Source organism: Leucopleurus acutus (assembly GCF_964270905.1).
Source record: "Leucopleurus acutus genome assembly, chromosome: 10".
Lineage (NCBI taxonomy): Eukaryota > Metazoa > Chordata > Mammalia > Artiodactyla > Delphinidae > Leucopleurus > Leucopleurus acutus.
Window position 1 is genome coordinate 32,288,029 of NC_139153.1, and position 26,537 is coordinate 32,314,565.

The 26,537-nt window shown below is 35.0% G+C and overlaps 2 protein-coding genes across 2 annotated transcripts in view; both read left to right on the forward strand.

Moving 5' to 3' along the window:
- The window catches only part of ARF4 (ARF GTPase 4), a 1,077,785-nt gene that overhangs the window by 102,673 nt on the left and 948,575 nt on the right, over nt 1-26,537 (forward strand). The gene's annotated exons all lie outside the window — the stretch shown is intronic.
- Nucleotides 1-26,537, forward strand: part of DNAH12 (dynein axonemal heavy chain 12) — a gene marked incomplete at both ends in the record, with an annotated part of 211,972 nt that overhangs the window by 56,420 nt on the left and 129,015 nt on the right. The window contains 7 exons of the mRNA XM_082848988.1: nt 286-421; nt 5,883-6,008; nt 7,170-7,304; nt 7,639-7,832; nt 8,816-9,059; nt 23,404-23,589; nt 24,214-24,414. Of these exons, the coding sequence (XP_082705114.1) occupies nt 286-421; nt 5,883-6,008; nt 7,170-7,304; nt 7,639-7,832; nt 8,816-9,059; nt 23,404-23,589; nt 24,214-24,414 (1,222 nt within the window). The remainder of the gene's footprint in view (nt 1-285; nt 422-5,882; nt 6,009-7,169; nt 7,305-7,638; nt 7,833-8,815; nt 9,060-23,403; nt 23,590-24,213; nt 24,415-26,537) is intronic.

Here is a 26,537-nt window from a genome sequence, read left to right on the forward strand (position 1 = left end):
CAAAGCTAGTAGCAGCTGAGGCAGGATTTAGACGTAGGGCTGCTTGATCCAAAGCATGCTCTATGTCACACAGAAAATGTTACCTTAATTTTATAGATTTTATAGATGTATGATGTATCTTGAGTTATATCAGATAAGTTATGCTTAAATATTTTAAGATATATTAGTGAATTAACCAATTTTCTTAGGATCACAGTTCCTATTTTATAGTAATCATAATAAAATTTATTTAGTGTGATAGAGCATTAATTACTTTAACTATAATAAAGCAGGGTATTATGTCAGTATTTGCAGTGAATTTGAAGCAATCAAAGAGCATGCATTAAAAGTCCCTGAGACAACAGAAGAGATGATGGAGCTCATATCTTACGTAGAAAAAGCCCGGACTGTAAGAATTAATGAGTTGGTTTCACGGATCAAGGTAAGAATTTTTAAATTTACATATTTTAAAATATTTTTTTCATTGTGAAATATGATAAACATATTGGAAGTGTATAAAACATATAGTTAAACAAAGTTATAAAAAAACACAAAGTTATAAAGTGAACACCTATGTTGCCACCACCAAGGTCAAGAAATAGGATATTGCCAGCACCCTAGAAACCCTCTGCGTATGACTATCTGACCATAACTACTTCCCTTCCTTTACCTCCTAGAGGTGTCGACTTGGTTTCTACAGTAATCTTTTTTATTTTTCTTTAGTTCCACCTTAACAAAGGTTTAAAAAAATATTTTCTTTTATAGTTTCTACATTTAGTAGTACATATGCTTATACTTTCCCCACCACAAGGTTATATACCTATTCACCTATATTGTACTCTAATTTTTGTTTAAAAATGTGAAATATAGGGACTTCCCTGGCGATCCAGTGGTTAAGATGCCGTGCTTCCACCTCAGGGGGCATGGGTTTGATCCCTGGTCGGGGAACTAAGATGTCACATGCCGCACGGCATGGCTGAAAGGAAAAAAAAAAAAAAATTAAAATACAATACACACCAAAAATTGCATAAAAAATAAATTGTACAATTTAAAATGTTATAAAGTAAACATCCAGTAATTATCATCCAGGGAAAGAAATAGAAGCTGTCAACACTCTAGAAGCCCATTACAATCTCCTGTCTTTTTCTGGATGTGAACACTATCCTGACTTTTATAGTAGTCATTTCCTGCTCTTCTTTGTAGTTTTACCATCTAAATATGCATTCCTAATCAATATAGCTACTTTTTGTTTCATTTTGATCTTTATATAAATAGAATCATACTATTTCTATTCTTTTGTGTCTTGTCAACATTATGTTAGTAATGTCATTGTTCCTTAACTTTCATTTATTTTCATTGATGTCTGGTACTCATATTATATAACCATAGAATAATTTATTATTTTAATTTTACTGTTCTGGATAGTTGGGTTGTTTCTACTTTTGCTACTAAAAGCAATGCTTCTGGGAACATTTCTGTATGTGTACGCTGGTGCGTATATTCATGCATTTCTTCCAGGTGTTATAAGATATACTTATTTTCACCTTTACTAGCTAAGGCAAAACTCTTTTCTAAAGTAGTTCCAATTTTATACTCCTATCAGCAGTGTTTAAGAGTCCTGTTGTTTTATATCCTTACCCATACCTGCTATTGTGAGATATTTAAAATTTTGCCAGTCTGTTGGGTGGAGGTTACTGAATTTTTAATTTGCATTTTCCTGAAAAAAAAATTTTTTGTATGCTTATTGACCGTTTGGAGCTCCTCTTTTGTGAAATACTAGTTTTTTTTTTTTTAATTAAAAGAAAATTTTATTTTTAAATTTTTATTTATATTTAAAATTGAAGTATACTTGATGTACAATATTATATAAGTTACAGGTGTACAATATAGTGATGTGCAATTTTTAAAGGTTATGTTCCATTTATAGTTATAAAATATTGGCTCTATTTCCTGTGTTGTACAATGTATCCTTGTGGCTTATTTTATGCATAATAGTTTGTACCTCTTAATCCCATACCCCTATAATGCCTCTCCTCCTTCCCCCTCCCCACTGGTAACCACTGGTTTGTTCTCTAAATCTGTGAATCTGTTCCTTTTTTTGTTATATTCACTAGTTTGTTGTATTTTTTAGATTCCACTTATAAGTGATATCATTCAGTATTTTTCTTTCTCTATCTGGCTTTCTTTCTCTCTATTTCACTTAGCATAATACCCTCCAAGTCCATCCATATTGTTACAAATGGGAAAATTTCATTCTTTTTTATGGCTGTGTAGTATTTCACTCCAGTACATGTCTTTTACCTATTTTTCTTTTGGGTTGTGTGTCCTTTTCTAATTGATTTATAGTAGTTTTTAAAAAAATTGTGATAAGATATACATAACATAAAGTTTACCATCTTTACCTTTTTTGGGGGGGGGTTACGTGGGCCTCTCACTGTTGTGGCCTCTCCCGCTGCGGAGCACAGGCTCCGGACGCGCAGGCTCACCGACCATGGCTCACGAGCCCAGCCACTCCGCGGCATGTGGGATCTTCCCAGACCGGGACACGAACCCGTGTCCCCTGCATTGGCAGGCGGACTCTCAACCACTGCGCCACCAGAGAAGCCCCATCTTAACCATTTTTAAGTGTATAGTTCAGTGTAGTAGTTTTGAATATATTATTGATTTATTTATTTCAGTTTTTAATGGTGTTTTGATGAATGGAAGTTCTTAATTTTAATGTATTTCACTCTGTATTTATTTCAGTTTTTAATGGTGTTTTGATGAATGGAAGTTCTTAATTTTAATGTAGTCAAGTGGAGCAAATTTTTTTTTTTTTCTTTTTATAGCTAGTGCTTTCTGTATCTTGTTTAAGAAATCCTTTTCTATCCAGGGTCATCAAGATTTTTTTCTTGTGTCCTTTTCTGGAAGCTGTTTAGTTTTGCCTTTCAGGTTTAGATTTTCAGTCTTCCTGGATTTTATTTCTGTGAATGATGTGAGGTCCTATTTAATTACTTTTTCATATGCATGAGCAGTTAAATATTTATTGAAGAGACTATACTTTCCCCACTGCTCTGCAGTGCCATCTCTATTATATATCAAGTGTCCCTATATGTGCAGATCTGTTTTAAGACATTCTATTCTGTTTTATTGGCCTTTTGTCTATCCTTGTATCAATACCACACTGACTTAATTACAACAGCTTAATTGTAATAGCAATAATAATTCTTGATTCCCGGTAGAGCATGTCCTCCCACTCTATTCTTCATCAAGTTTCTTGTTTGTTCTTGGCTATTAGTATTTTCATATAAATTTTAGAATTAGATGATCACAACCCATAAAATAACGTTTTGGGATTTTCATTGAGATTGCATAAAATTGATAATAAACGTAGAGAATTAGCATCTTTCCAATATAAATTTTAGAATCAGTTTTTCACATTCTGCAAAAATCTGTTGGAATTTTGATTAGAAATGCATTAAATAGATGGAGAGAATCAGTACATACACTGTGGAGTCTTCCAGTTCATGATATATCATTTATTCATTTACCTCTTCTTTAACATCTCTTAATATTTTATAATTTTCTCTGTAGAGGTTGTGCACATCTTTTGTTAGTTATATTTTCAGGTACTTGATATCTTTTAATGTTATATTAAATTATATCTTAAATTTTTCATCTTATCTTAGTTACTTGAATACAAAAATACAATTAACTTATATTAATAGACTTTAAAAAAATAGTTTTAGATTTACAAAAAAAACCTAGTAGATAGTACAGAGAGTTCCCATATTACACACACATCCTCACACAGTCAATTTTCTCATTATTAACATCTTACACTAATATGGTACATTTGTTATAATTATTAAACCAATACTGATATATTATTAACTAAAGTCCATAGTTTATTCAGATTTCCTTAGTTTTTACTGAAAGCCCTTTTTCTATCTCAGGAACTCATCTGAGATACCACATTGTATCTAGTTGTCATGTATCCTTAGGCTTCTCTTGGCTCTGAGAGTTTCTTAGGTTTTCCTTGCTTTTGATGTTCTTGATAGTTTTGAGAAGTAGGAATTTGTCTGCTATTTTTCTCATGATTAGAACGGGGTAGTCGGTTTTTTGGAGGAGAATCACAAAGGAAAAGTGCCATTTTCATCACGTCATTTCAAGGATACATATTATCAACATGGCATTTGATGTTGAGCTTGATCACCGGCAGAAGTAGTGTTTATCATGTCTCTCCACTCTTTTCTCCCCCTTTCCATACTGTCTCCTTTGGAAGGAAGTCACTGTATGCATCCACACTTAAGAACTGGGAGTTGTGCTTTCCTCCTTTACAGTAGGGTAGCTACATTATTTATTTGGAATTATTCTGCATAGGAGACTTGTTTCTTCTCCACTGCTTTTTAATTTATTCAATGATTTATTTATATGAACTTATGTATTTTTATTTTATACTTTGACTATAATATAATATAAAATTTATTTTTATATACAAAGTAATAGCTATCACTAAATTTTTTCTTAATTAAAAAATTTTTATTTAAATATCCTAACTTTAAAATTTATATGTTTTTTTTCTCTTTTTAATTTTAACAGTTTATCTGAAGATTCTTTTGGAATGTCTACATATACTATTTTATAACTAGTAGTTAATGACAGTTTTGGTTTTGTCCTTATCAAACATTACACATTTCTAAAACTTTATTTTCTTTGCTATTATGGACTGGTTAGGATCTTTAGTAATGTTGAATAGAAGTCATCTTGATCCCAATCTCAAAGGGAAAGGCTTCAAGATTTCACTATTAAGTATGAAATTTGCTATAGGTTTTTTATAGGTTCCCTTATGAGATTAGTAAATTCTCTTCTATGGGAGGGTGGGGAGGATGCATTGGGAGATTGGGATTGACATATGCACACTACTATATATAAAATAGATAACTAGTAAGAACCTACTGTATAGCACAGGGAACTCTACTCAGTACTCTGTAATGACCTATATGGGAATGGGATCTAAACAAGAGTGGATATATGTATATGTATAACTGATTCACTTTGCTGTACAGCAGAAACTAACAAAATATTATAAATCAACTATACTCCAATAAAAATTAAGTGAAAAACATTACTGTGAATGCATGTTGAATTTTATCTTTTTTTTTTTTGCATCTATTGGGGTGATCTTATGCTTTTTCTCCTTTAATCTATTAATATAATTGATTACATGAATCAGATTTTATTAGGTTAATTTCTACATGCAACATAATACATATATGATGCATTCTGCATATTATATATATTATATACATATACAGCAAATATGTAAGCTATAGAGGGTAAAGATATTCAACTTCTCTATTCAGGTAAATCTGTTGGTTTTAATGGTTTTTGTTTTGTTTTGGTTTGGTTTTGCCATTCACCCCTAAACTCTTTCTAGACAATTGCTGTATGCTAATGGTAGGCAAAAAAAGTGGTACTGTCACTGAAGATGCAAAACAAAATAAAAGATGCTAAAATCTTTGTCAACAAAGATTCAAAATTAAATACATAAGAATAAAAAATGTAAAATCTTTTAAAAGAAAAAAATTTAAAGGGTTGCTGAACAAAAGCTGCATATTTCATCATCATTTTCAGTCATCTACATGGAGACTCAAGAGTACATTTCTGTTAAGTCAACTGCAAGTGAAAACTTTTAAAAAGCTTTATTTCTGGTATAAAAATCTGCAATTGTGTGGTATGAAGCCAAATAAATAACCCTACAGTTATTGAAATACCCATATGGTTTGGGTAATATGAAATATCAGTTAACAATGTGAGTCAGATTGAAATTTGAGAGAGTATTAGAAATTGTTATTGGTTCTCTTTTTCATAATGCTTTAGATTTTGTATATGGTTTAATATACCTGGAGTTTCTTCTGTAGGAATCCAAACGCCGGATGAGTTACTTTTTAGATGTATTTCTATTTCCTCCAGAAGACTTAGCTTTAAATTCAGCTGTCCTTATGTGGCCTTGGAAAATTAATCCCATCTTTGATGAAAATGATGAGGTGAATATATTTTTCAATATGTAGTTTTGTATTATGATATTTTAAGCACAATGTTCGTTTAATTTTCATACATACATGCCATCTACCTTTAAAAAGTATCTTCATGTGTCCGTATGATTTTGGGGTTAGCCACATTTATGGCCCTGCAGGCTTAGGCTTAACCCACAAAGTTGTAAAGAGTGGGACTGACAGGGCTTCCCTGGTGGCACAGTGGTTGAGAGTCCGCCTGCCGATGCAGGGGACACGAGTTTGTGCCCCAGTCCGGGAAGATCCCACATGCCGCGGCGCGGCGGGGCCCGTGAGCCATGGCCGCTGGGCCTGCGCGTCCGGAGCCTGTGCTCCGCAACGGGAGAGGCCACAACAGTGAGAGGCCCGTGTACCACAAAAAAAAAAAAAACAAAAAAAAGTGGGACTGACATTAAAAAAGTCAGAACTATTTACAAAATAATAATAATAATTGTAAGCTCTGTGCTATTAAATCATTTAATACTCACAAAAATCCCAGGTGCTCCTATTTTCCCCATTTCATAGATGAGAAAAATGAGTTTCAGAGAAGTTAAGTAACTTTCCCAGGAAGAAGTAGCAGATTCAGGATTTTATATAAGACTGAATATAGTTCAGATTTTGAAAAAGTCCTAATGTAAACTAGTTTCTCCTAAACTGGGAAGTGAGATGGTATAGTAGTAATGAAAAGCATGGACTTCAGTTAGATAAGCCAGAGTTCTAATCCAGATTTTGACTTTTATGATTTTGTGACATTGGACATGCCTCTTAACCTCTATATGCTTAAATTTCTTTACCTCTGAAATGAGGATACTAATACTCGTGGTAATATAGGTAGAGTGTTTAATCAATCTTGACATAACAAGTGCTCAATATATGGTAGCTTTTATTATTTTCCCAGAATCTGTTAAATAGTTAAAGTATCTATTTAATAAATAAGAATTGTTACAGTCACTTCAGAGATAGGAAAGTTTTTCTGTGTGGTTTTGTGGTTTATTATTCTTTTCATTTTTATATCAGTCAATGTTTTATTTTTGTACAATGTTTTATTTTTACTTCGCTGATGTTTTTTGTTACTGTATAAAGCATTCGGATTTCTGATTTGATAATTCTTTGCTTTGTAACAAAATAGTTAACATGAATAATTTTCTTTTAAAGCTCCTTGAGAATGCTAAACATAAAAAAGAAAGTGAGCTAATAGAAAAGAGAGAGAAACTGATTTTGGAAATAGAAAAGGAATCACGCCGCATGGAAGAGTTTGCAGAATTTGCAGAACTGGACCGCATGCAGCAGGTCTGATAAATATAGACAGTAGCTATGGCAGGCTGGTAGATTAATACAGGACATGTTTCTATAATATAGAAAAACCTGTGCTTACTAAGGCAAACAGAGGCCTGACTCTTAGGCCTGGGACTGCTGCTAATTATGTAATCTTTTTTTGTGATTTAATTTTCTATTTGTAAGATAGACATAACCATACCTTTTGCTCTGTGTCATGGTGATGTTGTGAAGTTGATGTTTAAAGTTGCTATATAAATGCAAGGACATAGCCTATGCAGTATTATATAATTTTATTTTTATAACATTTCTTGGGTATTTCTTGAAATAAAAAATCATTTGCTTTCAGTATGTGACAGATGTAAGACAACTACAAAAACGTATTCAGGAATCTGAAGAAGCAGTTCAATTTATTAATAAAGAAGAGGAACTTTTCAGATGGGAACTGACAAAATATCCTGAACTGGATAAATTAAAAGTTAACATCGAGCCCTATCAGAAGTTTTTTAATTTAGTTTTGAAGTGGCAACGAACAGAAAAACGGTAATTTCTGGTAATAAAAAATTAAGTAAAGATATACAAAGATTTATAAAATGTACATTGATTGTTGTTGTTGGCTAGGTGTTTAAAAGTAGGATTTATCTGTCCATTTGAAAGAGAAACCAAATATTATATAGAAGCATCAAATATTGCTAAGGCGCCACCTAGCCTTACTAATATAATATCTAAAGTCTCACCTGGGTTTTCCAGAGTTGATTCATTTTTTAATGCAATTAATTCATTTGACTCATTCATTTGACACTAAGAATTAGAAGTATGGAGTCAAATCAGCATTTCATCTGGATACTGTTAGTTGTCCGTTTACAGTCTGATTCATATTTTTGCACATGCAGCATAGCTGAAATTGTGGTTTTAGTATTGTCTGTCATCATTCTATCTGTGTGACTGAGAAAAACTGTTAATTGCTCTTGTTCTCAGTTATTTCTACTATAAAATGAAGGGCCTAGCCTAAAGAATCTGTAAGGCCTTTTCACACACCAGAAGTCTCTGAGTTTAATATTTTTTAAATTAAAATATCCTATTTTTTTCACTTAATTCTGTTTTTAATCATTCTTCCTTAGTCTTTTTTCTTTAATAAATTTATTTGTTTATTTTTGACTGTGTTGGTTATTCATTGCTGCATGCAGGCTTTTTCTAGTTGCGGCGAGCGGGGGCTACTCTTCGTTGTGATGTGCGGGCTTCTCGTTGCAGCAGCTTCTCTTGTTGTGGGGCACGGGCTCTAGGCGCACAGGCTTCAGTAGTTGTGGCTCGTGGGCTCTAGAGCACAGACTCAGTAATTGTGGCTTGCGGGCTCTAGAGCACAGACTCAGTAGTTGTGGCGCACAGGCTTAATTGCTCCACGGCATGTGGGATCTTCCTGGACCAGGGGTCAAACCCGTGTCCCCTGCATTGGCAGGCAGATTCCTAACCACTGTGCCACGAGGGAAGCCCTTCTGAGTTTAATATTACTTTTTCTTTCAATTCAGGTGGATGGATGGAGGGCTTTTGGACCTTAATGGGGAAAGCATGGAAGCTGATGTAGATGAATTTTCCCGAGAAATTTTTAAGACTCTGAAATTTTTCCAAACAAAGCAAAGGAAGGAATTACAAGAAAAAAGAAAGGCAGCAAAAAGACGATCTCTGGGAGAAGAGAAACTTGAAGAAGAACCAAAAGAGAATCCTACTATTACTATGTGCACTGCAGTAATGGAGCAGATAAAAGTTATTAAGGTATAAACACATTTAATGACATTTTTAAAAGCCCTGGTAGAGTTGTTTGCATCAAGTGCTAGTGAAGAGAAATGGAAAAACTGGAAAGCAAAACCAAAGCTGAATCCAGAAAACTTGACCTATTAATACATGCTTCATTCTTTCCTGATGATGTCATCGAAATCAATCCCTTCATAGAACAATACTTAACAAATAGAAGACTGTAATGACCAGTTACAATGATTGGAAGAGGGTAAAAAATTACTAGAATAAACAAGTTAGCCTATACTATGGGCAGCAACCCAGGGTACCAATTAGCTGAGAAAGGTTTGGAGTCACACTACCTAGGTTTATATCACAATTCTGCGCTTGGTAATGGCAATATGCCACTTGTGCAAGATATTTAACTTCTCATGCCTCAGTCACCTCATTTATAAATAGAGGATAATAACAGTTTTTGTGACAGTAAATAATACATCTACGTTCCCAAGGCAGTACTGGCAGTGGTTCTAGTGGTAGTGCCAAGTTTCCACTGTCGGCATGCTCAGAGTGCAAACTCTGCTTTTCAACATTGTTCCTGTCTGTGTCTAGCACTCTCAGATATACTATGAGCTGCCTGAAAATTTTTTTAAAGTAACTACTTAAAATTTTTTTCAATATTTAATAAATTTGCATGGTTTAAAAATATAAAAAGATATACCTGAATGGTCTCCTTGCTGTGTTTCTCACCTGTTATTAGGTTATCAATGTTACTAGTTTCTATTGTATACTTCAGGGTATTTTTACGTGTATAACAATGTGAATATATATTCTAATCCTTCCATCTTTTTACATAAAAATAGAATACTGAAAAAAAATAGCATACCGTTTATATTATTTCCCCCCTTTGTCTTAATTTATCTTGGAGACCTTTTCTTATTGTATATAGAGTGTTTTCATTCTTTTTTACACCTATAAATATTATATATTGGTGTAAAATTTCTGTGTGTGAAGGTGTGACTGTAAGGTAAATTGCCAAAGAGTAAATTCCAGGTTAAAATATTACAGTTGAATTACCTTCTGTATGGGTTTTACCAGTATGTACTCTCACCAACCTTGACAACAGAATATCATCAAACTTGGGTGTTTGTTAATCTGCTAGAAGAATTTCATTTTTCTTATTACATAAAATGTTAAGCCTAAATTAATATATTTAAGAATATTTTGTATTTCTTTGCCTGTGAGCTATTTGGTCTTCTTGTCTATTGTTTTAATTGAATTTATGGTCTTTTTCTTACTGATTTCTAGTCCTAGAAACAGGACTAGGGAGATTAGGCTTTGTATGTTAATATTAATAGTATGTTAATATTTTATTGAAGATTTTTGAGATTATGTTCAGAAGCAATGTTGGTCTTAATTTTCTTTTCTTGTAATATCTTTGTCAGGTTTTGCTATCAGGATTATGTTGGCCTTATGAAACAAATGGGAAATTTTATCTCTATTTTCCAAAAGAGTTTTGTATAAAATTGTTATTATCTCTTTCTTAAATATTTTAGAGAAACGTTTGCTAGTGAAACCATTGACCTGGAGCTTCATGGGAAGGATTTTGAAAACAGTTTTAATTTTTAAAATAGATATAGGAATATTCAGATTTGTGTTAATTTTGTGTCAATTTTGGTAAATTGTATTTTTCAAGGAATTTTTCCATTTTCTAAAGTTGTTAAATTTATTGCCATAAAGTTGCTCATAATATTTATTTATTATCTTTTAATGTCGGTGGAATCTATAGGGATAACTCCTTTTTCATTCCAAATATCAATAATTTAAATTTTCTCTCTTTTTTCTTAATCAGCCTAGTTAGGGATTTAGTTATAGTTTATTGTTAACATTTAAGCCTTTGGTCTTTTTTTTTTTTCTTTTTTTCGGTACGCGGGCCTCTCACTGTTGTGGCCTCTCCTGTTGCGGAGCACAGGCTCCGGATGCGCAGGCCTAGCGACAATGGCTCACGCGCCCAGCCACTCCGCGGCACGTGGGATCTTCCCGGACCGGGGCATGAACCCGTGTCCCCTGCATCGGCAGGCGGACTCTCAACCACTGCGCCACCAGGGAAGCCCGATCATATATGGTTTTTATTCTTCAATTTGTTAATATGGTGTATCACATTCATTGATTTGTGTATGTTGAAGAATCCTTGCATCCCTGGGATAAATCCCACTTGATCATGGTGTATGATCCTTTTTTTTTTTTTTTAAACATCGTTATTGGAGTATAATTGCTTTACAATGGTGTGTTAGTTTCTGCTTTATAACAAAGTGAATCAGCTATATATATGCATATATTCCCATATCTCTTCCCTCTTGTGTATCCCTCCCACCCCCCCTATCCCACCCCTCTAGGTGGTCACAAAGTACAGAGGAGCTGATCTCCCTGTGCTATGCGGCTGCTTCCCACTAGCTATCTGTTTTACATTTGGTAGTATATATAAGTCCATGCCACTCTCTCACTTCATCCCTGCTTACCCTTCCCCCTCCCCGAGTCTTCAAGTCCATTCTCTACGTCTGCATCTTTATTCCTGTCCTGCCCCTAGGTTCTTCAGAACCTTTTTTCCCCCCTAGATTCCATATATATGTTTTAGCCTATGGTATTTGTTTTTATCTTTCTGACTTAATCACTCTGTATGACAGACTCTAGGTCCATCCACCTCACTACAAATAACTCAGTTTCATTTCTTTTTATGGCTGAGTAATATTCCATTGTATATATGTGCCACATCTTCTTTACCCATTCATCTGTTGATAGACACTTAGGTTGCTTCCATGTCGATGGCTATTGTAAATTGAGCTGCAGTGAACATTTTGGTACATGACTCTTTTTGAATTATGGTTTTTTCAGGGTATACGCCCAGTAGTGGGATTGCTGGGTCGTATGGTAGTTCTATTTTGAGTTTTTTAAGAAACCTCCATACTATTCTCAATAGTGGCTGTATCAATTTACATTCCTACCAAGAGTGCAAGAGGGTTCCCTTTTCTCCACACCCTCTTCAGCATTTATTGTTTGTCGAATTTTTGATGATGGCCATTCTGACTGGTGTGAGGTGATACCTCATTGTAGTTTTGATTTGCATTTCTCTAATGATTAGTGATGTTGAGCGTTCTTTCATGTGTTTGTTGGCAATCTGTATATCTTCTTTGGAGAAATGTCTATTTAGGTCTTCTGTCCATTTTTGTATTGGGTTGTTTGTTTTTTTGATATTGAGCTGCATGAGCTGCTTGTAAATTTTGGAGATTAATCCTCTGTAAGTTGCTTCATTTGCAAATATTTTCTCCCATTCTGAGGGTTGTCTTTTGGTCTTGTTTATGGGTTCCTTTGCTGTGCAAAAGCTTTTAAGTTTCATGAGGTCCCATTTGTTTATTTTTGTTTTTATTTCCATTTCTCTAGGAGGTGGTCTAAAAGGATCTTGCTATGATTTATGTCATAGAGTGCTCTGCCTATGTTTTCCTCTAAGAGTTTGATAGTGTCTGGCCTTACATTTAGGTCTTTAATCCATTTGGAGTTTATTTTTGTGTATGGTGTTAGGGAGTGTTCTAGTTTCATTCTTTTACATGTAGCTGTCCCGTTTTCCCAGCACCACTTATTGAAGAGACTGTCTTTCCTCCATTGTCTACTCTTACCTCCTTTATCAAAGGTAAGGTGACCTTATGTGTGTGGGTTTATCTCTGGGCTTTCTATCGTGTTCCACTGATCTATATTTCTGTTTTTGTGCCAGTACCATACTGTCTTGTTTACTGTAGCTTTGTAGTATAATCTGAAGTCAGGGAGCCTGATTCCTCCAGCTCCATTTTTCTGTCTCAAGATTGCTTTGGCTATTTGAGGTCTTCTGTGTTTCCATACAAATTGTGAAGTTTTTTGTTCCAGTTCTGTGAACAATGCCATTGGTAGTTTGATAGGGATTGCATTGAATCTGTAGATTGCTTTGGGTAGTATAGTCATTTTCACAATGTTGATTTTTCCAGTCCAAGAACACAGTATATCTCTCCATCCGTTTGTAGCATCTTTAATTTCTTTCATCAGTGTCATAGTTTTCTGTATACAGGTCTTTTTTCTCCATAGGTAGGTTTATTCCTAGGTATTTTATTCTTTTTCTTGTAGTGGTAAATGGGAGTGTTTCCTGAACTTCTCTTTCAGATTTTTCATCATTAGTGTATAGGAATGCAAGAGGTTTCTGTGCATTAATTTTGTATCCTGCTACTTACCAAATACATTGATTTGCTCTAGTAGTTTTCTGGTAGCATCTTTAGGATTCTCTATGTATAGTATCATGTCATCTGCAAACAGTGGCAGATTTAAATCATCTTTTCCGATTTGGATTCCTTTTATTTATTTTTGTTATCTGATTGCTGTGGCTAAAACTTCCAAAACTATTTTGAAGAATACTGGTGAGAGTGGACAACCTTGTCCTGTTCCTGATCTTAAAGGAGATGGTTTCTTCAGATTTTCACCATTGAGAATGATGTTGGCTGTGGGTTTGTCATATATGGCCTTTATTATGTTGAGGTAAGGTCCCTCTATGCCTATTTTCAGGGGGGTTTTATTATAAATGGGTGTTGAATTTTGTCAAAAGCTTTTTCTGCATCTATTGAAATGATCATATTGTTTTTCTCCTTTAATTTGTTAAGATGGTTTATCACATAGATTGATTTGCATATATTGAAGAATCCTTGCATCCCTGGGATAAACCCCACTTGATCATGGTGTATGATCCTTTTAATGTGTTGTTGGATTCTGTTTGCTAGTGTTTTGTTCAGGATTTTTGCATGTATGTTCATCAGTGATATTGGTCTGTAATTTTCTTTTTTTGTAGTATCTTTGTCTGGTTTTGGTATCAGGGTGATGGTGGCCTCGTAGAATGAGTTTGGGAGTGTTCCTTCCTCAGCAATTTTTTGGAAGACTTTGAGAAGGATGGGTGTTAGCTCTTTTCTAAATGTTCGATAGAATTCACCTGTGAAGCCATCTGGTCCTGGACTTCTTTTTGTTGGAAGATTTTTAATCACAGTTTCAATTTCATTACTTGTGATTGGTCTGTTCATATTTTCTATTTCTTCCTGGTTCAGTCTTGGAGGGTTATATCTTTCTAAGAATTTGTCCATTTTTTCCAGGTTGTCCATTTTATTGGCATAGAATTGCTTGTAGTAGATGCTTAGGATGCTTTGTATTTCTGCGGTGTCTGTTGTAACTTCTCTTTTTTCATTTCTAATTTTATTGATTTGAGTCCTCTCCCTCTTTTTCTTGATAAGTCTGGCTAAAGGTTTATCAATTTTGTTTATCTTCTCAAATACCCAGTTTTTAGTTTTATTGATCTTTGCTATTGTTTTCTTTGTTTCTATTTCATTTATTTCTTCTCTTATCTTTATGATTTCTTTCATTCAACTTACTTTGAGTTGGTTTGTTCTTCTTTCTCTAGTTCCTTTAGGTGTAAGGTTACATTGCTTATTTGAGATTTTTCTTGTTTCTTCCCTCTTAGAACTGCTTTTTACTTCCCTCTTAGAACTGCTTTTGCTGCATCCCATAGGTTTTAGATGGTCATGTTTTCATTGTCATTTGTCTCTAGGTATTTTGATTTCCTCTTTGATTTCTTCAGTGATCTCTTGGTTATTTAGTAACGTATTGTTTAACCTCCACATGTTTGTGTTTTTTACATTTTTTCCCCTGCAATTGATTTCTAATTTCATAGTATTGTGGTCAGAAAAGATGCTTGATATGATTTCAGTTTTCTTAGATTTATCAAGGCTTAATATGTGACCCAAGATGTGATCTATCTTGGGGAATGATCCATGTGCACTTGAGAAGAAAGTGTAATCTGCCATTTTTGGATGGAATGTCCTATAAATATCAATTCAATCTATCTGGTCTGTTGTGTCATTTAAAGCTTGTGTTTCCTTATTAATTGTCTGTCTGGATGATCTGTCCACTGGTGTAAGTGAGGTGTTAAAATCCCCCACTATTATCGTGTTACTGTCAATTTCCTCTTTATAGCTATTAGCATTTGCCTTATGTATTGAGGTGCTCCTGTGTTGGGTGCATATATATTTATAATTGCTATGTCTTCTTCTTTGATTGTTCCCTTGATCATTATGTAGTGTCCTTCTTTGTCTCTTGTAACATTCTTTATTTTAAAGTCTATTTTATCTGATATGAGTATTGCTACTCCACCTTTCTTTTGATTTCCATTTGCATGGAATTTCTTTTTCCATCCCCTCACTTTCAGTCTGTATGTGTCCCTAGGTCTGAAGGGGGTCTCTTGTAGAGAGCATATATATACGGGTCTTTTTTTTGTATCCATTCAGCGAGCCTGTGTCTTTTGGTTGGAACATTTAATCCATTCACATTTAAGTTATTGATATGTATGTTCGTATTACCATTTTCTTAGTTGTTTTGGGTTTGTTTTTGTAGGTCCTTTGCTTCTCTTGTGTTTCCCACTTAGAGAAGTTCCTTAAACATTTGTTATAGAGGTGGTTTGGTGGTGCTGAATTCTCTTAGCTTTTGCTTGTCTGTAAAGCTTTTGATTTCTCTGTTGAATCTGAATGAGATCCTTGCTGGGTATAGTAATCTTGGTTGTAGGTTCTTCCCTTTCATCACTTTAAATATATCATGCCACTCCCTTCTGGCTTGTAGGGTTTCTGCTGAGATATCAGGTTTTAACCTTATGGGAGTTCCCTTGTATGTTATTTGTTGTTTTTCCCTTTTTGTTTTTAATAATTTTTCTTTGTCTTTCATTTTTGTCAGTTTGATTACTATGTGTCTCAGCATGTTTCTCCTGGGTTTATCCTGCCTGGGACTCTCTGCACTTCCTGGAATTGGGTGTTTATTTCCTTTACCGTATTAGGGAAGTTTTCAACTATAATCTCTTCAAATATTTTCTCAGGTCCTTTCTCTCTCTCTTCTCCTTCTGGTACCCCTATAATGCAAATGTTGGTGCATTTAATGTTGTCCCAGAGGTCTCTTAGACTGTCTTCATTTCTTTTCATTTTTTCTTCTTTATTCTGTTCCATGGCAGTGAATTTACCATTCTGTCTTCCAGGTCATTTATCCATTCTTCTGCATCAATTATTCTGCTATTCATTCCTTCTAGTGCATTTAAAAAAATATATTTATTTTATTTATTTATTTTTGTCTGAGTTGGGTCTTCATTGCTGCACGGGCCTTCTCCAGTTGTGGCGAGCGGGGGCTACTCTTCATTGCAGTGCATGGCCTTCTCATTGCGGTGGCTTCTTTTTTTGCGGAGCATGGGCTCTATGCGTGAGGGCTTTAGTAGTTTTGGCACGTGGGCTCTAGAGTGCAGGCTCAGTAGTTGTGGTGCATGGGCTTAGTTGCTCCATGGCATGTGGGATCTTCCCAGACCAGGGCTCGAACCCATGTCCCCTGCATTGGCAGGCGGATTCTTAACCACTGTGCCAAACAGGGAAGCCCCTTTCTAGTGCATTTTTCATTTTGGTTATTGTATTGTTCATCTCTGTTTGTTCTTTAATTCTTGTAGGTGTTTGTTCTTTAATTCTTCTAGATCTTTGTTAAACATTTCTTTCATCTTTTCGATCTTTGCCTCCATTCATTTTCCGAGGTCCTTGATCATCTTCACTATCATTATTCTGAATTCTTTTTCTGGAAGGTGGCTTATCTCCACTTCATTTAGTTGTTTTTCTGGGGTTTTATCTTTTCCTTCATCTGGTAAATGGTCCTCTGCCTTTACATTTTGTCTATCTTTCTGTGAATGTGGTTTTCATTCCACAGGCTACAGGATTGTAGTTCTTGCTTCTGCTGTCTGCCCTCTGGTGGACGAGGCTATCCGGTTGATTGCTTTCATATCTGAATAAAAATTGTTATGTACTTATTATTTTATCATTAGTTTACTGTTTTTTCTTTGTTATTGGCTTGAATTTTTAATGATAGATTTATTGAGATATAATTCACATATAAAAGTTCACCTTTTAAATTATGTAGTCAGTGGTTTCTTAGAATATTCACAGAGTTGTGTGATCATCACCACTATCTAATTTTAGAATAACTTCCTTACTCCAAAAAGTAAGCCCATGACCATTAGTAGTCACTGTCCATTCCCTCCTCCTCCCAGGCCCTGGTGTCCTATGAATCTACTTTCTGTCTCTGTGGATTTATCGATTCTAGACATTTCATATAAATGGAATCATGTTGTTATATGGTCTTGGTGAATGACTTCTTTCTCCCTAGCATGTTTTCAAGGTTAACCCATGTGGTAATATGCCTCATACTCCATTCTTTTTTTTTTTTTTTTTAATATTTATTTGGCTGCACCAGGTCTTAGTTGCAGCATGTGGGATCTAGTTCCCTGATCAGGGATTGAGCCTGGGCTTTCTGCATTGGGAGTGCGGAGTCTGAACCACTGGACTGCCAGGGAAGTCCCCATTCGTCTTTATTGATAAATAATATTCCATTATATGGATATACCACATTTTGTTTATCCATTCATCACTTAATGGACATTTGTGTTGTTTCTACTTTTTAGCCATTATGAGTAATGTTGCTATGAGTACTTATGTAAAAATTTTTGTGTTCTTATGTGTTTCACTTGATTTGGGTGTATATGTAGAAGTGGCATTGCAGGGTCTCATGGTAATTCTATGTTTAACTTTTTGAGGAACTGCAGACTGTCTTCCAAAGTGGCTGCACTGTTCCCACTTGCAATGCATGGGGGTTTCAGTTTGTCCACATCCTTGCCAAATTGTTATTGTCCATCTTTTTTTTTTTTTTTTTTTGCGGTACACGGGCCTCTCACTGTTGTGGCCTCTCCCGTTGCGGAGCACAGGCTCTGGATGCGCAGGCTCAGCGGCCCTGGCTCATAGGACCAGCCACTCTGTGGCATGTGGGATCCCTCCGGACCGGGGCACGAACCCTTGTCCCCTGCATTGGCAGGCAGACTCTCAACCACTGCACCACCAGGGAAGCCCTGTCCGTCTTTTTGATTATGGCCATCCCAATGTGTGTGAAGAGGTGTCTCATTGTGGTTTTGATTTGCATTTACCTGATAACTAATGATGCTGAGCATCTTTTCATATGCATATTGGCCATTTCTATGTTTTCTATGGAGAAGTGTGTGTTCAGATCCTTTGCCCATTTTTAAATTGGGTTATTTACCTCTTTTTATTCAGTTGTACAAATTCTTTATATATTCTAGATACAAGTCGCTTATTAAATATAGATTAATTGATCAGAAGTGTGTGGGTTTATTTTTCTGGGCTCTCTATCCTGATCCGTTGATCTATGTGTCTGTTTTTGTGCCAGTATAATATTGTTTTGATTACTGTATCATTGTAGTATAGTTTGAAATCAGGGAACTTTTTTTTTTTTTTTGTATTTTTGGCTGCATTTTTTTTTTTGGTCTCCGTTACTGCATGCAGGCTTTCTCTAGTTGTGGCAAGCAGGGGTTACTCTTCATTGCGGTGTGTGGGCTTCTCATTGCCGTGGCTTCTCTTGTTGGGGAACACAGGCTCTAGGCATGCGGGCTTCAGGAGTTGTGGCACATGGGCTTAGTTGCTCCATGGCATGTGGGATTTTCCTAGACCAGGGCTTGAACTCATGTCCTCTGCATTGGCAGGCAGACTCTTAACCACTGTGCCACCAGGGAAACGCTGATACCTTCACCTTTGTTCTTCCTTCTCAAGATTGTTTTAGCTCTTCAAGATCTTTTGTATCTTCATACAAATTTTAGAATTATTTGTTCTAGTTCTGTGAAAAATGCTGTTGGTATTTTGATAGGGATTGCATTAAATCTAGATTGCCTTGGAGGGTATAGTTATTTAAACAATATTAATTCTTCAAATCTATGAGCATGGTATATCTTTCCACCTGTTTGTGTTGTCTTCAATTTCTTTTCTCAGTGTCTTGTAGTTTTATGAATCCAGGTCTTTTACCTCCTTAATTAGATTTATTCTCAGGGATTTTATTCTTTTTTATATGATCATAAGTGGGGTTATTTTCTTAAATTCTCTTCCTGATAGTTCATTGTTAGTGTATAGAAATGCAACCTATTTCTGTTAATTTGGTATCCTGTAACTTTACTGAATTCATTGATGAGTTCTAGTAGTTTATTGGTGGCATGTTTAGGATTTTCTATGTCATTATCATGTCATCTGCAAATAGTGACAGTTTTATTCCTTCTGTTTCAATTTAGATTCCTTTTATTTCTTTTTCTTGTCTGATTGCTGAGGCTAGGACTTCCAATACTATATTGAATAAAAGCAGTGAGAATGAGCAGCCTTGTCTTGTTCCTGAACTTAGAGGAAATGTTTTCAGCTCTTCACCATTGAGTATGATGTTATCTGTGGGCCTGTCATATGACCTTTAATATGTTGAGGTATGATCCCTCTGTACCCACTTTGTTGAGACTTTTTATTATAAAAAGATGTCGAATTTTGTCAAAAGCTTTTTCTGCATCTATTGAGATAATCATATGATTTGTATTCTTTAATATGGTATATCACATTGATTGATTTGCAGATATCGAACCATCTATGCATCCTTGGGATAAATCCCACTTGATCATGATGTATGATTCTTTTAATTAATTGTTGAATTCAGTTTGCTAATATTTTGTTGAGGATTTTTGCATCTATGTTTATCAGTGATGTTTGCCTATAATTTTCTTTTTTTGTGTTGTCTTTGATTTTGGTATCCAGGTGGTGCTGATCTTGTAGTATGAATTTGGAAGCATTCCTTTCTCAGCAAATTTTTTGGAATAGTTTCAGCAAAGGCAGTCCTTCTTTAACTGTTTGATAGAATTCACCCGTGAAGCCATCTGGCCTGGACTTTTGTTTTTTAGGCATTTTTTAATATTAATTCAATTTCATTCCTGGTAATCAGTCTATTTGTATTTTCTGTTTTTTCCTGATTCAGTCTTGGAAGATTTTACATTTCTAGGAATTTATTAATTTTTTTCTAGGTTGTTTATTTTAGTGGTGTATAATTTTTTGTGTAGTCTCTTATGATCCTTTGTATTTCAATGGTGTCAGTTGTAACTTCTCTTTCTGATTTTATTTATTTGGCCCTCTTTTTTATTTTTTATTTTTCTTAATGAGTCTGGTTAAAGGTTTATCAATTTTGTATATCTTTTAAAAGTACCAGCTCTTAGTTTCACTGATCTTTTCTTTTTAGTTTCTATTTTATTTATTTCCACTCTGGTCTTTATTATTTCCTTCCTTCTACTATCTTTGGGTTTTGTTTGTTTTTCTTCTCCTAGTTCCTTCAGGGTAAGGTTAGATTGTTTGAGAATTTTCTTATTTCCTGAGGTGGGCTTGTTTGCTATAACTTTTCCTCTTAGAACTGCTTTTATTGTGTCCCATAGATTTTGGAATGTTATGTTTTCATTTGTCTCAAGGTATTTTTAAATTTTCTACTTGAGTTTTTCGGTGACCCAATGATTCTCTCTTTTTGTGTGTATCTGTTGTATGTTTTTGGTTTGTGGTTACCAGGAAGTTCATATATAACAACAAATAGGTGTCTATTTTAAGTTGATTTCTTAAGTTTGAACACCTTACATTTTTACTAACCCTCCAAATGTTTTATGCTTTTGATATCATATTTTACATCTTTTAATTTTTGCCATAACTACTATTGTAGATATAGATGATTTTTACTACTTTTGTCTTTTAACATTCCTACTAGATTTATAAGTGGTTGATCCACTATTTTTACTCTATGTTTGCCTTTACCAGTGAGATTTTTCCTTTCATATTTTTTAATTTCTGGTTTTGGCCTCTTCCTTTTCCTTTAAGAAGTCCCTTTAACACTTCTTGTAAGGTCTGTTTGATGGTGATAAACTCTTTTTGCTTATCTGTAAAACTCTTTGTCTCTCCTTCAGAGATAAAGATAAATCTGAAAGATAACCTTGCCAGGTAAAGTATTCTTGGTTGTAGTTTTTTCCTTTCATCATTTTGAATATATTGTTCCACTTCCTTCTGGCCTGCAAAGTTCCTGCTGAAAAGTCTGCTGATAGTTTTATGGGAGTTCCCTTATACAGTACATAACTAGTTGCTTTTCTCTTGCTGCTTTTCAGGTTCTCTCTTTATCTTTAATTTTTGTCATTTTAATTATAATGTGTCTCAGTGGGTACCTGTTTAGGTTCATCTTGTTTGGGATTCTCTGTGCTTCCTAGAGCAGGATGTTTGTTTCCTTCTCTAGGTTAGGGAAGTTTTCAGCTAATGTTTCCTCAGGTAGGTTCTCTGCTCCTTTATCTCAATTTTCCCCTTCTGGGACCCCTATAACATGAAAGTGAGTACACCTGATATTGTCTCAGAAGTCTCTTAAACTATCCTCATTTTTTAAAATTCTTTTTTCTTTTTTTCTGTTCAGCTTGGATTATGTCTACCACTCTGTCCTCCAGATCACTGATCCTTTCTTCTATATTATTCTATCTGCTGTAGATTCCTTCTAGTGTATTTTTCATTTCAGTTAATGTATTATTCAGCTCTGATTTGTTCTTCTTTATATTTTCTAACTCTTAGTTAAAATTCTGTGTTCATCCATTCTTCTGAGTTCAGTGAGCATCTTTATGATTATTACCTTGAACTCTTTATTGAGTAGATTGCTTATTTGCATTTAATTTAGTTATTTTTCTGAGCTTTTGTCTTGTTCCTTTGTTTGGAACATATTCCTCTTGCCTCCTCATTTTACCTAATTCCCTATGTTTATTTCTATATATTGGATAGGACTGTTATGTCTCTTGATCTTGGAGAAGTGACATTATATAGGAGACATCCTATGAGCTCAGCAGCGCACTCCCTCCTGGCTACTAGACTTTATGCTCCAGGGGTGTCCTCTATTCATGCTGCATGCTCCCTGTGTTGTGGAAGAGCTAACTGTTGAGGGCATATTGGTTGGTGGGGCTGGCCCTTGGCCTGTCTGGCTGTGATGCTCTGACTCATGCAGTTGTTGTGGGTGCCCTGGTGGGCAGGGCAGTCTCCTGGTGAGGCTGACTGTGTAGCTGGGCAGTGCACCCTCTTTGGGACCACAGGTGGGTGGGGCAGGATCCCTGTGCATTTGACTATGTGGCCTGGTGGTGCAGAATTGCTGTGGGCCCTCTGGTGCACAGGGCAAACCCCCAGCACTAATAGGCTAGAGGGAGGATTTCTAAGTGGTGCTTGCCAGTGCTGGAGTCAGTCAAATAGAACAAGATCCCCAAAATGGCTGCCACCAGCATCTCCATCCACAGGGGGAATCCCAGAGGCCTCCTGCCTCTCTGGTAGTCTCTCCAAGATCAGCAAGTGGGTCTGACACGGGTGACTTTCAAACTACTGCCTTTTTGCTGGGACTTGGACCGTGTGAGATTTTGCCTGTGCCCTTTAAGAGTGGAGTCTTTTTCCTACAGCCCTCCATCTCTCCTGAATGGAATCCCCACTGTTTTTCAAAGCCAGACGTTCTGGGGGCTTGTCTTCCCAGTGCAAGACCTCCAGGATGGGAAGGCCAACATGGGTCTCAGACCTCTTGCTCCTCGGAGAGGACCTCTGCAGTGGTGATGTCCTTTTCATTTGTGTGTCACCAACCTTAGAGTTTGGCTCCTGACAAGATTGCATCTCCATTCCCCTACCCATCTTATTGTCACTCCTTCTTTATATCTGTCATTGTGGAAAATCTTTTCTGCTACTCTTCAGGTCATTCTCATACATAGTTGCTGTATAAAGTAGTTGTAATTTGGTGCTGTGCTCATAGGAGGAGGTGAATTCAGGGTCTTGCGACTGGCATCTTGATCCCCCTCCTCCCCCATATCTTTTATTTATTTATATTATCTCAGTGGCTGAGACACTCAATATAGTGTTGATTAGAAGTATTAATAATGGGTATGCTTATCTTGTTCCTGATTTTAAAGGAAGTGTTCTAATGTCAGTATCAAAAGTGATGAACTAAGTGTTTTTGCTGAATATTTAATTTTTATTTCCAAACAGTTACATTTTGGCATTTTGTTGCAGGCTTTTTCCCATTTATGTTTTGTGTGTGTCTTTATAACTATATATTATATTATGTTGTGTTATACTATATTTTTCTCCATATAATATATAGAATAAACTTAACTTTGTATTTCCATAATAATAATATGACAGTTTTAATTACTGTAGTTTTATCATATACTTTAATATCTTATAGAACATTTATATCCCCCCTTTTTCTTACTCTCATAGTTTTCCTGGCTATTTCTACATGTTTATTTGTGCAGATGAACTTTAGAATAATTTTGTTACTTTTTCTCCCCTTCCAAATCTAATTGGGATTTTGATTGGACTCATTAAGTATATTACCTAATTTCAAGTGTATGTGTATGGAATTCAAATGAGTGACTCATTATTGTTTCTATTTTCACCATTAGGAATACATCCCTACTGTCTCCATCCTATGCAATCCAGGAATGAGAACACGTCACTGGAAGCAGTTATCAGAAATTGTAGGCTATGATTTAACTCCAGACTCTGGAACTACAATGAGGAAAGTTTTAAAATTAAACCTTACACCATACTTGGAAAAATTTGAAGTTATAAGTGCGGGTGCAAGCAAGGTAAATATGAAGATCAACTGAAATACTTTATTTGATGAGTTTGTTAATCATATAATCATAGTTTTTGTTGTGGTTGAGTGTATAGTACTGGCTAGCAGTGGGAGGAGATGGGGTAAAGTGGTGGAAGACCACTCTTATTTTTCCCCACAAAGTGTCTACTTCTCTATGATTTCCTTGTCCTGAATCCAGAGTAGAAATGGTTCCTTTGACCTCTTGTTAATTCTGCCACATTCTGATATGCATGGATGATATGCTAGTCTTGATATATAATTGTTCCATTAAGAATGGAAATAGATGCATGTGTGTGTGGCATGTGATGTGTGTGTATTCTAGCAGAGTAAGTGAGGCCATCTAGTGTTCTCAGAATACACTGAAAACATCTTCAGACTATAGACTGCAGAAAAGCCACTTCAGGGAAAATCCATCAGGTCTTTCATTCTGCTGTCTGTTTTAATACTGACAGCAGTAGTTTTCAGAGCAAGTGAATTTTTAAAAACTACATTGTCATTTTCCATAGGAATTTTTTAATTGTTTTAAAACTTTTCTAACTTACAGACAGTTGCAGATTACCTTACAAAAATTGCTGTGTAATGCACCAAATTCTTTCTTCTTTTTCTCATTTAGGAATTTTCATTAGAGAAATCCATGCATACAATGATGCGAACTTGGGATGATATTGCTTTTCATATAAGTCTATATCGTGATACTGGAGTCTGTATTCTTTCTTCAGTAGACGAGATTCAGGCTCTCCTTGATGATCAAATTATAAAAACACAGACAATGAGAAGCTCACCTTTCATCAAACCATTTGAAAAGGAGATCAAGGTATGTTAAATATGATAGTCAACTCCTGGTCATTTATAAAAACTGCAATCTTATTACATATATGCTCTTGTGAAAATAAGTCAGTTTGTTGGATAGCTTTGGTGAAATATAGAAATAGATAACTTAAAATTAATGTGAAAATATATAGAATAGATGAGCCATTAACTGTAATGATTTTTAAAAGAACAAATTATATTTTTATTAAGAAAAATCTTCTCCAATGACAGTGATAGATTTGGAAGGAAAACTGTATCATTTAATCTAACTGTAGACAGCCTAGACCCTGTTTCATGCTATATTCTTTTTTTTTTCACTTTATTGAGTATTTTATTGACATAAGCTTTGACCGAGAAGCATAAAGTTTTCAAAATATCTTTTCTTATAGGCAGAAAATCAATCTGGTTATTTTAATAAATATAATTGTTCAGAATGGTTGGCTGAGCAGTTAAAGAATATCTGCTGTCATTATTTAGTGGATTTGGGGCAGGAAAATGGTGTTGAACATGGAGGAGAAAAGAAGAAATAAATTTTCAACACGGTGGTGCTATAAGGAAATGGTATTAAAGTGAAAGAACGAATATAATAATTTTGAGTTTATGCAGGAGTGTTATATTATAAAACAAAATAGACTTTGGACACTTCTTATTTTCTTTATACAATTCAATAGCTGATAAGACAAAACATGAATTTTACACTCTGAATTAAAAGAAATATTTTCTTCAAAGGGCAATGAATAAATTCTCATTTAAAGATTGTTTCAAGTTGATGCTAATCTTCTTTCTTTTTTTTAAACATCTTTATTGGATTATAATTGCTTTACAATGGTGTGTTAGTTTCTGCTTTACAACAAAATGAATCAGTTATATATATACATATGTTCCCATATCTCCTCCCTCTTGCATCTCCCTCCCACCCTCCCTATTCCATCCCTCTAGGTGGACACAAAGCACAAAATTCCCTGTGCTATGTGGCTGTTTCCCACTATCTACCTGTTTTACATTTGATAGTGTATATATGTCCATGCCACTCTCTCACTTCATCCCAGCTTACCGTTCCCCCTCCCTGTGTCCTCAAGTCCATTCTCTACATCTGTGTCTTTATTCCTGTCCTGCCCCTGGGTTCTTCAGAATCATTTTTTCTTTTCTTTTTTTTTTTGATTCCATATATATGTGTTAGCATACGGTATTTGTTTTTCTCTTTCTGACTTACTTCACTCTGTATGACAGTCTCTAGGTCCATCCACCTCACTACAAAAAACTCAGTTTCATTTCTTTTTATGGCTGAGTAATATTCCATTGTATATATGTGCCACGTCTTCTTTACACATTCATTTGTCAGTGGACACCGAGGTTGCTTCCATGTCCTGGCTATTGTAAATAGAGCTGCAATGAATATTGTGGTACATGACTCTTTTTGAATTGTGGTTTTCTCAGGGTATATGCCCAGTAGTGGGATTTCTGGGTCGTATGGTAGTTCTACTTTTAGTTTTTTAAGGAACCTCCATACTCTTCTGTATCAATTTACATTCCTACCAACAGTTCATGCTATATTCTCATAACTTGTAGTGAAGTTCTGTATACTATACTTTATATTTGGGAACAAATAACTTGAGGGTCTTTTAGAATAATTAATGAAATATTGTCCACTTGACAAAAACAAATGATATTTGAGACTGTAAGATTATTTAATGTCCTTATAGTTGATGTGGGTAAGTACACAAAGCAAATAAATTATAATAACTAATAGTTTTATAGGTAGTATCAAAATTCAAACTGGAGACTATATAAAATGGGGAAAAGATCAACAACAAGTGGATTTTTCCCCTGATATTTATTGACTTCTAAATGTGTGCCAGATACTACTCTAGGGGTTTTACATTTATTAACCCATTTAATCCCCATAGCAGACCCTCAAGGTAGGCACTGTTATTATCAGTAGTCATAGTTAAGGGAACCAAGGCATAGAGGGATAGGTAAGTTACCCAAGTTCACACAGCTAATAAATGACAAACCTGGAATTCATAAAAGGCAGTTTGATTTTAATTTAAGCATAAAGAGTGTATTTATAGGACACCTTGGCTTTCAATATTTGGAGAAGACAAACAGTTGTGTTCTTCCAAAAAG